The following is a 14,112-nucleotide window of genomic DNA, read 5'->3' as shown; positions in this document are numbered from 1 at the left end:
ATGGCACTGGGAAACTTCTCCCGGGTGACTGAATTCATCCTCCTGGGGCTTTCTGATACAAGGGAGCTGCAAGTCCTCTTCTTCACCTTCTTCTTCCTGGCCTATGCCATGGTTCTGCTGGGGAACCTTCTCATCATTGTGACATTCAGGACTGACCCCAAGCTGTCCTCACCCATGTACTTTCTCCTCTGCAATTTGTCCTTCATAGATATCTGCTTCACTTGTGTCACCTCTCCCAGGATGCTGGTGGACCTGCTCGCCCGGAGGAAGGCCATTGCGTTTGAAGACTGTATAGCCCAGCTGTTTTTTCTGCACTTTGTTGGGGCATCAGAGATGTTCCTCCTGACTGTGATGGCTTATGACCGCTACGCTGCCATCTGCAAGCCCCTGCACTACACAGCCATCATGAGCCGGCCGGTGTGTTGGGTCCTGGTGTCTGCCTGCTGGGCAGGGGGCTTCCTCCACTCCATTGTCCAGATGCTGCTCACAGTCCAGCTCCCCTTCTGTGGCCCTAACACAATCGACAGCTATTTCTGTGACGTGCCTACTGTCATTCGGCTTGCCTGCACAGACACCTACGTCACCGAGTGGCTCGTGGTTTCCAACAGCGGCTTAATATCCCTGGTTTGCTTCCTGATGCTGGTCACATCTTACACGTTCATCCTGGTCACCATCAGGGTCCGCTTCACTGAGGAGCACTGGAAGGCGCTCTCTACCTGTGCCTCACATGTGATGGTCGTCACCCTCTTCTTTGTACCCTGCATCTTCGTCTACCTCCGGCCCTTTTCTAACTTCCCCTTCGACAAGCACATCTGTGTGATCAACACCGTCTTCTCCCCGGTGATGAACCCCCTCATCTATACCCTGAGGAATAACGAGGTGAAGGCATCCATGTGGAAATTGTGGAAGCGCTGCAGAGTCTTCTGAGACAAGCTGGATTTGCAGCAAACCTGGAGTTACGTTCCTACAGACCAATGGCAGATTGGGGCATGGGAACAGGGCTGGAATCCAACATGTAGGGCAATATCTGAAATCCAAAGGATGTTCAGATCCAGTTAAGGAATTTACCTAACCTTGGTTTCTTCAGAGCCGTAGATGTCATTGGTACTCTGTTTTGTGGGCTTTAGGTGCCCTTAGTCCACCTATGGATTTTTCACAGCTGCACGACAGATGAGACATTTTTAAGGTTTTTACTATTCACATAGCTTTGCAATTATCATTGCAGTTTCTGCAACATCCTTCTCTGCACCCTCAAAGAGAAGTCAGGAGGACCAGACTCAAGTACAGAGCGACAGCGTTACGCAGTGAGCTTTGTGATGCAGCAAGGGAATTGGAAGTTTTGCTCAGGCGGAGCTCAGAGGTTTGGGATGAAATTCTAAGGGAAAAGGAATTATGCTGCGGAATATAGTAGCGTCTAAATAACAACTATTTGAGCACTGGATCTGCACGAGTAGGAAACATTGAGCAGCCTCTGAACATTGCTTGGAAAGAGTAAACCACCGTTACACAACGGAATTCGCACGAACATTGTTATTGTTTATTAAGAAACATGGAGAAATTTTTAAGGTGTGGATAATTCTTTTCCCTGAACTACAAATCAGAAAGATCCGAACAACTGTGGCCTTTGTCAGTGTCTTTTTTCCCCCTGTTGTCTTCTCTTTGCTTGTCTGTGTTTGTTTCCATGATGTTCCTCCTTTTCTCATAAAAATGGATGGTCTCTTCCCATCACCACAGCCATTTCTCTGCCACGGCAAGTGATTACAACCTATTCAAAAACGTTTCAGATCCCTTCTTAAGATATTAACTATTGCTACCACAAAAATCTGGTTAGAAAGAAGTTCTGGAGCCTGAGTGACTCCTCTTTCCACATCATTGGTGGAAAGAAAATAATTTCCTCTACTTCAGTTCCGAAACCATTAGGTGTGTGGGGAAAAAAAGCACAGCGACTGGCTTTAGGTGTCATAGTTTTTAGACTGCTTCTTGGTTTTTGGACTGCTTCTTATAGGCATTTTCTGAATTATCTGAAATAACAGAGACAAAATCAGTTTATATTTAAAACTGGGCTTAAAATTAGAAAACAGCATTTCAGGGCAAATGTGGAACTACAATATTACAGTCTAGGAATCCCAGAACAGTCTTATTCCAGTTTTGGTAACTCCCAGCACTGTAAAAATAAAAAGCAGCTCCAAAAATGCTTGCATCATGTTAACAGTGGAACTTTTATGTGTACGTATAGACATCGGGAGATCAAAGGTCTATAGGGAAATCTGGCAAGTAACCCAGTCCTTACCAGAGAGATTTAAAAGCAGTTACACAGCAGCTTCTGCTTGGGTCATACAAGAACTGCTGAAATGCACACCGAGGTTATTTCCCAATTCGGAAAGTAAGCAACTCTGCCGGTGTTGAAATCCGCTGTTCTAGGAGAATGGAACAGCAGCTATGACAGAGTGATGGGCCTTCTGTCGTGAAGAAACTGGAAATGGGAAACAGCTCTTTCACCACTGAGACCTGAAGAACACAAGGTTCGTACTAACCCAGCGTAACTGCTGAATTCCCTCCCACAAGAAGCAAGAATTAGTCTTTTTCTTTTTCTTTACCTTGATATGTATTATGTGTCAAAGACCTTTCGTACCTTAGCCCGCCAGGGTAGCATGGCTATACCTGACACGATCAATATTTCAGGATACACGAGAGAGTAACGGGGTTATGTTTACATTTGGTCAATTGGATGCCCCAATTTGAAGGACAAAGTGCGAGTTTTTGCTTTCTATGCTTTAGCTGTCCGTGATGTAAGGTACGTGATCTGAAAAGTCATCAGCTTCACTTGTTTGTCTGATCTTTACAGTTAACGAAGAAGATTTGTGGATCCTAGGGTATGAACATGTCTCTTCTAAGAGATCACCAGTGCCCGAGAAGTGTTTTTGGTTTCGACCACAAAGGAAGCTCAGAGTGGTGAGATCAGATGGCCTCACTTCTGGTGCAGATTTGGGTGAGATAAATCAATGTGCTTATCCGTATTTGGAATAACTTGGGACAGCCCGTTGCTGAAGCTCATAGCTAGAATCACGCTCAGCTATTTGAACAGAGTATGTCTTATATCTTGTTGTCACCACATTGATATATAATGCAATGGTATAGCATTCAATACAATATAGCAGCAGTAAACAAATATCACAGAGTCAAGTACCTACAAAATATAAGCTCTTCAAACAATGGAGGTATATATATATATATAACTGATAATATTAAAAATAAATGTTGAAAACCTGAAACTTCCTAAAGAGTTTCACTCGTGCAGGATCATAATTTTCAAAGAAATAAATCCAGTACAGGAATTTTCTCCCTCTCTGACATGCTGTTACTGTGCTTTGCCACCAGACGGCAGAGGCACCCATGCTAACTGTACCTAAATGCGTACAGCTATACCGACATTGACAGGTAAGTTAAAGACGGTGGAGATTTTGTTTGTAGGATTTTCTTTAGACATACAGAGATGTGATTTTTTTTTTTTAACTTTTCGGAAGAATAGTCATAATTCTCTCACACAAGCGAATTATTAAAATCATACAAGGGACAATATGTAAAGGAAGAAGTGACGCAACCCAGCGTTATATCTGGGGAGATGGCAACGGTGTCTGGGGAAGAAGACTAAAGAAAAGACAATAGGATTTTGCTCTGCAAAGTGTTTTTAATAACGGAAATTTCCACCTTGCAGTAATTACGTTTCTGTACTGCTTCAGCAAACTTTATCCGTTCTGAGGGTAGCAATTATATCACCAAATCCGTCAGAAGTTCAGTGCCTGCCAACAGGAGAGCACAGTAAGTTTCTTTGTGCTGGAATGATTTAGGATTGGATGCATAGCACCTAAATCTGGGCATCCCTCTGAAGCGTCTCGTTCTGGAGCCTATGCGGTTCAAAGTCTCTCAAAAGAGAAAAAGATACCTTTAAAGGGAAAAAAAATAGAGAGGATTGAGCGTGAAAAAGTTGGTGCCATCCACCAGTCAGCACGTACAAATGTTGTCTGAGCCTGATCTAGTCATCCAAGCTCCCTCCGTACTCAGTGCAGAGAGGCGGTTCCTGGAAATGATTTATCCCTTCCTCAGGAAGACTCACTCTGAAAAAGCTACTTTTTTTCTCTCTGATGAATACAGAGGAAGCCTGATTAAACAGGTCGCTTACAGACAGCTAAAGTCCAGCGAGGAAACCTTCCTGTATGTTTATCCCAAGTATTTGACACGACCAAGTATTTGAAACAGTTCATCATGGAGCCTTACCTCACGTCTTGTATTTTTACGCATGTATTTGCCATTTCAAACACGCTGGTCCGTGTCCGTTAAGCGCAGCGCATCCCAGACACAGCTGGTTTACTGTGCACGTGAAGATGGTCAGAGCACACGTGGTGCTGCTTGGTTCGATATTTCAGGGCATAGCTGTGCGGTGGATCTGGAAACATCAGGCTTATTGTGCATATCCTACATGTCTATACAACAAGTAGGATTCATCTCTCTGAAGTTAAGCTATTTAAATGTTAGGTGACTTGATCTAATCTAGTTGTCTAGGCTCCCTTTATAATAGAGGAAAGAAACAGGCCCTCTCAGAAGATAAATAATCATATCCCTCTTACAAACTCATCTTAGGCGTCATAAATTGTCCTCTGGGTCTGCTTGTATATAACCTTTCACTACGGAGAGAGCTGATAACCTAGCTACTGTTAGGTGAGATTTTTTGCATCCCACATCTCCTCCATCTTAGTTGCATCAAAACTCTTTTCTTGTGCTGCAGCGGTGATCTGAGATATTTTATCTGCCCAGGGCACAGGGAAAGCTCTGGAAACGCTGTATGGAAAGAGCTGAGTGGCCACAGCACCAGCTACGTGTCTTCTGTAGCCATCACTGCCGTATCTAATTCCAATTTAAGACTTGGACAACGACAACGCAGAAGCCTATAACAGTTTTCCCTTGCAGATTGTCCAGACTTTCAGCGCTGTCGCTCCAGAGCACACAGATACCGGTCCATTTGTTATGTCCCCGGGATAGATATGTGGAGGAGACCAGATTGAGAATAAACTTATGCCTTGATCCCAACCTTGTTTTCTGAGCAGGTGAATTGCTGCAAGGAAGTGGGAGGCTTTCCACTTTCTTCTCTGGTCTTAAATTAGCCCTCACTCCCACACCAGTAGAAAGAGGAGGAAGATCAGAAGCATTGATGAGTCATTGATCCTCCTGGGCAAGACAGATTTCCAAATATCGCCCATCTTCGTGCAAATGATTCTCCTTTTTAATGGTGAATTCCTACTTCTGTAATCTTCCTTTGTATTAGAGAGAAATGTTGAAATATTAAAACGTCCTCTGGGTCAATTAGGGTAAATTTCAATTGAGAAAAATAAAAATACATAATTTTGATAATTTTGCATCATTTCAGTAAAGTTTTTATTAGACATTTCAGAATGTATATCATACACATCATGTAATATTTAATAACACTCTATTTTAAATTAGATAAAACTAGACAGGAAAATAGGCATGCACCATGTTTTATCTTACTGAGGCAAATGCTTCAATGCTATAAGATACCAAGTCCCCAGACTTATCTGGCATTTTGAAATTTTTTGATCTAAAACGTAATAACGGATCAAAGTCAAACTATGCCAGCTGACTAGCTAGGCAGTTGGCTTAAAAGAAGTAAAAATCGTTTAAAATATTCATAGATCAGGCTCACTTAAGTCATTGGGAGAAACATCTCATCTGGTGCAAAATGCTGTATCGAAACCGAGCACAACCGACCAGATCTCCAGCTGAGAGGAGTGAGCGTAGCTCCTGCAAAGACCAGGTAGCCAAGGGGCAGGGCAGGGGAAATCACCCCATAACGTGTAATGTGCTGCGTTCCCATTTCCCAGCTCCGGTGAATCACCACCACCTCTAATAAAATCCCTGGGCTAAATAGTATGGAATTTTCCAGAACTTCTTGTGTTGTAGAGTATTAACACCTCCACTGAAGATACTGGCTAAAAACACTTGCGGTAAAAATAACTTTTGCACCACTGAAGCCTATAAACCAAATCCTCAAAACAGTGTAAGCAGAGTTATGGGAAGCAGGTGGAAAAGTCTTCAGCTGTTGTAAATCAACACAAGTCTAATCAGAGCCCTGGCCCCGTTATTCAGCTGATGTTAATTTGTTTTGCTTCATTTGTTCGGCAGGTATAAATGAGGGGCATCAAGAGATCAGAGCTGATAGAAGCTGGAGTAAGTTCATGTCTGAGATGACCAGGAGCTGTCTTCAGAAAAAGGTCAGAGCTTCTCCTAGCAGAGGATTGTAGTCAGAGTGTAAGTAAGCAATGTCACAGTGATGGCCCTTGGCCAAGTGTCTCAAAGTTTGGGGGGGGACCTCTGTACCCTAGAGATGCTGCTGCGTGCGTACGGCTAGTGCAAACTGGCAGTGGCTCTTTTGTCAGCTAAGGGACTTCTCTTCCCATTTGCAATGAGTCTGTAACTAAAAAACCAGATCACTCCTATCATCATTCAGTCTCTCAAGATGCCTGTGGGTTTTGGCAGCTTGTGTTAAGTTAAAACTGTTGCTTTGGGATCGGTAGGTTTTAGATCGGGCTGAATGGCCCTGTGTGGTTTTTGAGGTGAAGGTAAGGAAACTTAACAGATTGGGCAGCAGGGTCAGAGGAGACTGGGATGGGAGACGAGTCCTCCTGCTCAGAGAGGCAGAAGGGCTGTAACCAGCCATCTTCACTGTTTCTGTTACTTACTATTATTCATGAACCTGTTCACAAATCCAGGTTTAGATATTTATGGGATATTTAGTTAGTTTTAAGCTCTTCTGTTGTATAGTGTCAGCCCCTATTACCTATATCCTCACAGTGAAATTGGTCTCCCCAAAGACACAGAAACTTGGCATATCCACTCTAAATAGTCTCTCAGTGCTAGTATTGCTTTGTGCTGAACTTGCTGCTGGATGCTACAGTAGAAGTAGTAAATCCAGGAATGTTTTTTTTTAAAAGAGGAAGAACCATAGCAAATGCAAAAGGGGAAAAAAAGTGAAATTTAAGTGGTTGATCTATAAATAATTCTGCCTTTATGTCTGTCACGCCAGTCTTCAAGCATGCAAGATTTATCAACTGGAAATAATTGGGAATGTAATTATCTCCCAGGAACAGTTTATGGGAAAGATGTCCCCCCATCTGCACAGGGGTGAGGGCAGGCTGAAATAACAGAGGTGGCTGTGCTGTAAAACTGAAGTTGCTCAGCTGGACTTTGGAGAGGAGTCACAGGACTGCAATGGCTGTGAGTCTGGGAGCAGAACCGTCCCTCTGCAAACCAAGGACATGTAGATGAGTTTATCTTGGCAGTTTCTGATCACCTCACTGTTTGTTATTGCATTTGGGTCTGTGGGTTGGTACATATGGGGAGATGGGATGGAGATGCCCTTGGTTGTTGATACAGTAGGGAAAATGGCAGAGGAAATGAGGATTTGGGAGGCTTGATTGAACTACAGGGTGCTTGTGGGGCAGGGTTTGAGATATGAGCCACGCTGGCAGAGCTGGAGGGGTTGGCTGACAAGCTTCTCAGCAGTTACCTTTGGCTGCCAACCCTGAAAGGAGAGCGTTGTGCAGGAGCAACATGAAGGTGGTCAAATACTGGAAGAGGTTGCCCAAAGAGGCTGTGGAGTCTCCATCCTTGAAGATATTCAAAACCTGGCTGGACACAGTCCTGGACAGCCTGGTCTAGCTGATCCTACTTGAGCAGAGGTGTTGGACTGGATGATCTCAAGAGGTCCCTTCCAACCTCAATGATTTAATAATTCTGTAACTTGTGTTAAGAGACAGCCCTGAAGAGCTGGAACTTACTGCTCACTACTAAGGAGACAGGGGAAAAAAGGGACACTGTTGCCAGTTTTGGGAGGGGGCTCTTCCTTCCCTTCCCCATCCCTTCAGTAACAACCTTCCTCTGCCACCCACTGTGTTTACCAGGATCCTGCCATGCTGGGGTCATGGCTGTTTTGCTGCCGTTGGTAATCTGCTGCCCGAGGCAACCTGTCTGCTCTAACGCCCCAGAAGAGGTGGTGAAGAGAGACCAAAGTGGGCAGGATTAACATGCTGGGCACCATCAGAGACCCTTTGGGTGGATTTTTGCAAAGTGCGTGTCCAAGTTGAGTGACTTTTCTTCTTGACAGTGTTTCAGTCACTGTTTTAGTTTGGATCTCTGAGACTACTGAGAAAATTCATGACTCGGTCTTGTTTCTCCATCACGCTCCATGGCACGAGGCTGCGGAGCAAAACCCATGGATCTTAAAACTAGAAAGGACCTTGCTGTTTGTCTGTGGAAGCTGTGGACCTCCTGTGGGACGTGTGCTGTCACACTTCAATTATTTTACTGTGAAAACTTCCTTCATATGAGGCAATCTGTTTCATAGTCTGTGTCAGTGATGGATATTTTTGTTCAATGCAGGATTTCTCAATTGCCATTTTTTTTCTCTCAGCATTACTATATGTCCCATTAAGAAGAAATGTTTGTGCTGGGGAGGCAGAAGGGAAAGACTAGGCAAAACAGGCATGCCAAGCTGATAACTGTTAGTAGATAACAAACAATTTTTGTCTGATGATAAAGTCCCCATCAGAACCAGTGGTGAATTTCAGCTGTTCCTTCACTTGTTCTATCTGTAACAGCAAAACTGTAATTTCCTACTTTTTAAGTTCCACGTGGCCTCTAGGGGAAGTGCCTGCTATTTCCTTTGCTTTTCTATGAGGAAACACCATGCAGATCATTGCATGTATTGATTTGAAATAATCGCTCTGATTTTGACAAGGAAGCCAAATGCAAATTCCATATGGTTTTCGGGAGCTTGTGTCTCAAGACAAGCAATTTAATACAAGTGATTTTGTCTCTCCAGGAAACAGCTTGGGATGATTTTAATAAGGCCTCAGTAGATGCTGTTAAAAAGTTGGTGCCTGACAAATCGCAATGGTGCAAATTGGCAGGTGAGTTTATAAGTATGTGTAAAGTGGCTCCACTGTGCATCATTAAAATCTCAAGTTCTTCCTCTCCTGGAAATTAGCAGCTCTCTGAATTTATGCTCAGGTTTGATTATTGCCCTAATCTAGAGGACAGTGAAAGACTACCTCAAAGGGAAAAAAAATCTCCTTTGAAAACTGGAAGGATCTCTCTTTGTTAAATCCCAAGAAAACTGAAGAGATCCTGGTCTAATCAATTTTATTTAAAGACTATGGGTCAAGCAGAGCTATCTGCATCGTGCTGTTGGGGGGCGCAGCTTTAAAACTGCTTGGATTGGGCTGGTTTCCAACCTCTTTTGTGGGGTGACACACTGCAGGCTAATGAATCTGGTCTTCACGGCAAAAACTAAACTTGAAAATGGTTCTTGGCAAAGATAAGGCTAATCCAGAGCTGTCCTAGGGCTCCTGCTCCGTAGACCTCTTCTGGCTGCTCCTTCTTGCCAGAACCTGGCAAACAGGGGAAAAAGTTTTGACTAAAACCCCAAATTTCATTTTAGAAGAGAGTACATTGTCAGGGAATCTGACAGTGAGTACAGAGCCCATCTGCAATGTGAGTTGCAGTGTGGGATTACTCCCTTGTTAAGCATGAAGACAGCAGAATTACCTCAAATGAGCTTATCCCTGTGTCTGAAACATAAATGGATTAGAGAAAAAGGAGCGTTTTCAGCAGCCAAGTCTGTAATCGGTCTGGCCTCATGATGCATTCCTAGCTGGAGAGCTCAAGACTTGACAAAGCTCGGTAATCCCACAGTTGGTCAAAATCAAATCACTTTGGTTGTGTTACGCTGGGGATGGTCCTGGCACGGCAGGAGGGGTGGGCGACAGAGCCCCTCTCCAGCAGCTGCCCCTGGGCTGTCTCTCTGAATTCAGAGATGTGACCAACACTTTTGGTTTAAACTGTCAGGGGCTGGCAGGCCCGGGGGAGCTCTCATCCAGCAGATCATCAGCTGCTGCAGGCCTGTAGTCTGCAAATAGATTGCTGACATTTTTGTTGTTTTGGTTTTATTTTTGCTTTTTTGGGGGGGTGGGGGAAATGAGTGTGTTATTATAAAATATAATGCAAGAACTGTAACTTTAAAGTGTGCATCTTCACTAGGGGTTTCTTGTGGAGGCCCCAGCAAAATGAGCAAATTGAGTTGTAGCAAGTGACTTTGGATGACTGAGCTATTTGGGGGAGTAAGATACACAATGAGTTTCCACTGTACTACATAAACCAGTAGCTTGGGGGTATGGGATAGCAACATTTGAGGGATTTACGCCATCCAAGCATCTCCAGACTGCTCTGAAGTATTACAAGATGAGGAATACTACCTGGGAAGCTTTGATTTTTTTTTAAATTTATTTTTTCCCCTTGAGGGAAGCAATATGTCAAGTCTGCAGGCATTTGGGCTTAAGGTCTCATTTTTTTTTCCCCTGAGCAGTGTTTCAGAGCTGCTGCAATTGCTGCACATGAAGTGAATATTTCAGTATCCAGTGTATGGAGAGGCTAGTAAGGCTGTTCTTATGAAGCATTTATTTATGTAAAATTCACTAGGCCTTGGCAAGCATATGGTAAATAAAACTGATTAAAATAACAGCACAACAGGCACAGCTGAGGAAGCTTTTAGTAACTGTTGATGATTGACACGAGAGCTTAAAGACTGTGTTTGCATGCGGCACATACTAGTGGCCCGTATAGTTCATGGGCATTATAATCCTGCGGGTTAGGCCTTTGTAGTGTTGGGCTAACAATGTCACAAATAACCCTGTTAAATGGTAAAGCCTGATTAGATTAGGCTAAAAGCATCTCTCAAATACTGTCCTGTGTCTCTGCTTCTAATAACCCAGCTAAGACTATCCCTGCAAATACACACGGAGCACTAGATGGAGCGTTGAGAGCCCCGCAACCCAAAGCGCTCTCCACAGTCCTGGGTGGCCACCACCTTGACGGGGCCAATGCATCCCACCCCAAAACAAGCAGATAAGATTTATGATGCGAACCTCCCCTTGAATGTGTTTATACTCGCACACGTTACCACACCATCACTTTTTAGAAGTTTGCGTTTTGGTGAGATAGCTAGCTACCACGTGTACATCACGTTGGCGGCTAGCAATGAATAGTTTAGCAGGACGTCGGGCATTATGTTGTGCGAAGGCTGGGCTATCAGCACTGGGCTTTAGACATAAGGTCTCAGATGAAAAATACCAAAAGCAAATAGTAGGAGGCCCCTTTTCGTGGCCAGTATTAGCACATCATCTCCTGACTATCGGTACAGCAATGTACTTTGAAGCCTTGGATCACGTAGAGATCTTTGCATAAGGTATTGCCCTCTTGTGGCTGTTCAATGAAAAGATGGGTAACTGTCAGTAGAAGTGGCGTGAAGCCAGTTTAGGAAGATGGAAGGGCACGTGCCTAGTTCTCACAGCTATGGATGAGATTGATCCTTTATTATAACTCTTTCTGGCATCTGGGTTTATTACAAAATGATTATCATAGAATATCAGGTTGGAAGGGACCTCAAGGATCATCTGGTCCAGCCTTTGATGGATTAGCTCCGTTCTTTGTTGTAAAACAACACGGGAAGTATGATGTCCGATGGCCCTAGAGCTAACTGCAGTACACAGAGAAAGATCTGGACCACATGGATTTATTCCAGCCACAGGTCTGCACAACCATGGCAGGATAGGCCTGTGCTTCGTAACCCCTGGAGAACTCCAACTGATCTTCTGACATATACGCAGAAGTCTTAATTTTGTAAGAGTCATACACTGCAAACAGAGCAAACAGGCTTTAAGAATGATTGACAAAGAGTATCATTCACGTTAAGAGTGCAGAAGTTATGGGCAGGTAATGCTGGATGGAATATATCAGATGGAAAGTGGTGCTCCCATAAATGAATGTATAATGCATGGATGCTTTCTGGAACCAAAACGGAAATTTTGTTAGCTGTTCAAAGTAGTGCTGGTAATTTATGTTCCTTCTTATGCCAGGGTGCACATCTGCTTCAAGTAGTGCACGGATTTCACAAGTGCTTTATCTTCTGTCGTTTCTGTAGGGGCTATACAAAATTAAAAGGTTGTTCCTGTAGAAGAATTAAAGATTGCCCATAAAATCAACACAGAAGGGATTGACGCTGGCACATGATGCTGTGCTAGCTGCCCTTGCAACACCACTACAACTGCTCCACAGCAGTCACTCAGGTTCTGCTCTTTACCCTGCAAAGACACTTAACCACTGCCCTGGTCTAAGGCATGCTCTTTTGCGGAGTAGCTGTTGCCAAATTTATTTTGACCCAACGTGTAAGAAATAGGCTTCAGGCTCCAGAGCAAGACAAATTGGTTTGAAAACAATTTGTGATCAAGTGATTTTTAAGGCTTTAGTTTAACTTAAAGAAATTGGAACACTGGACTCTTGTGAGATGTGAAACTTTTAATCTGGAATGGCACCTGAGGTGGGCTGGTAGAACAAGACCATCTGTTTCTTTTTCCTGGGAGTAGACTCAAGTATCAAACCAAAGCCCTTTAAAAAGGTCCTACAACATGAAAGTCATAGGAATAAAAGGATTCAGGGTGGAGAAATAGTTTATCACGTTTCTAGCCCCCTTTGACAATATTCTGAAAAAGCCTCATATATGCAATGAAGGTAGCATCCAAAAAAGCTTTGGAGATGCTCCTCCCCAGATACATCTTCACGTGTTTATAAAACCTCATTAAAGAGAAGAGGCACTTAGCTGCACAGTCAAGCTAGCATTGTTGTCAGTGCTTGTGGATGTCTGTATGAATATTCCTATGCTGCTAAATCTGGACCTGTCACTTCATAGATTGATGTTCCTGAGTCTACAGTGAAATATTTTTTTTTCTGTCATATGTAGATAATCTAATCAGATGTAGAAAGAAGAAAAAGGATAGTCATCTGTATCTCCAGGAAACATTACTATAGATTACCAGTAATTCTTTGTAGCAGTGAGTATTTCTGTGTTAAGTTTGTTGTTTCACCTGAATAAGTTCCCCGTTTTTAGACCAAGTGATGCTGTGATTTAAAGCACCATGTGCCTTTTATTTCTGCTGACTAAAAATTTCTTATAGCAGTTTAAGCTCTGACTTCGGTCGCTTTCAAACTGGAGGGAAGCTTCTGTGAGCACACGAGACAATAGATGAGCCTGTCTCAGATGGGGTATCGTAGCCACCTATTTAATTTGTTCTCTGTATCTCTTACAGATGAGAATGTGTTACAATATTCACACGGCCTCATAATCATGCTTTAATCTGCAAACACGGAGGCACTTGGGCCAAACTTTGCTTTATCTTTCTATAGGGCTACTATGCAAATCATTACTGTAAGTACTGAGTTGCATTCCATGTAGCAGTGCAGGGTAGATGGAAAGATCCTGCGATGCCAAGTCTTCCCAGACTTCTTTGAACTGGGAAAAGGAGGGGGGAAGTCCAGCTAGATCCTAAAAGTACTAATACTGTTATAAAAGTCTATAGGGTAAAATTTATAGAAAGGAGGGAGGTCTTTAATTGGATACTAGATTATCTCTCTTCTTATATCCCACTGGATGAAGCTGAAAAACTGGGGGTATACTACCTGCTTGTTGATTACCAGGCATTTAATTCTTCTGTGATAACATTACTTGCTTAAAAACTTAGGTCTTTAACTTGAGCTAGTAATCTAGACCCCTTTGGTGATATTATCACTAAATAACTTATGCTGAAAGGATTTCTAGAGATCTGTATTCCACCCTCCTTGCTCAGACTACAGCTGCCTTCAAAGCCCAGTCAGGTTGCTCGGGGCTGTGTCCAACCAAGCTAGCTACCAGAGACGAGGTACCAAAGTCTTCAACTTTCAGCTCTTCAGTCTGAGAAGATGGCTTGCAAGAATTAAACTTTTTCGATTAATGACTGTGAAGCTTAATACTTATATCTTGCCTTTTACATTGGGTATATGTGAGTAAAATCTAGATTTTGAGTGTGGCAATGCAAACTTGCAAATGTTTTTGAACTGCTAAATAGACCCCCAAAAATCACACTTTTTAGAAGGGTGATGCAATTTTGATTGTTGTAACTTCTTTCTTCCAGGTAAACCTCTGCAATCATTTCTACAAGGAAAGATAAG

The 14,112-nt window shown here is 43.1% G+C and overlaps 1 protein-coding gene across 1 annotated transcript; it reads left to right on the top strand.

Moving 5' to 3' along the window:
• Positions 1-927, top strand: LOC309592877 (olfactory receptor 4E2-like; the record flags this gene model as incomplete). The annotated part of the gene is made up of 1 exon (XM_082316813.1): positions 1-927. The coding sequence occupies one exon, from the start codon at positions 1-3 to the stop codon at positions 925-927; it is 927 nt and encodes a 308-aa protein (XP_082172939.1).
• Positions 928-14,112: the final 13,185 nt, after the last annotated feature.

This window comes from Platalea leucorodia, assembly GCF_965183815.1.
Source record: "Platalea leucorodia genome assembly, chromosome: 7".
In the NCBI taxonomy this organism is placed as follows: Eukaryota; Metazoa; Chordata; class Aves; order Pelecaniformes; family Threskiornithidae; genus Platalea; species Platalea leucorodia.
Note: the sequence above shows the minus strand (reverse complement) of the source record. Positions and strands in the feature narration are given on the sequence as shown.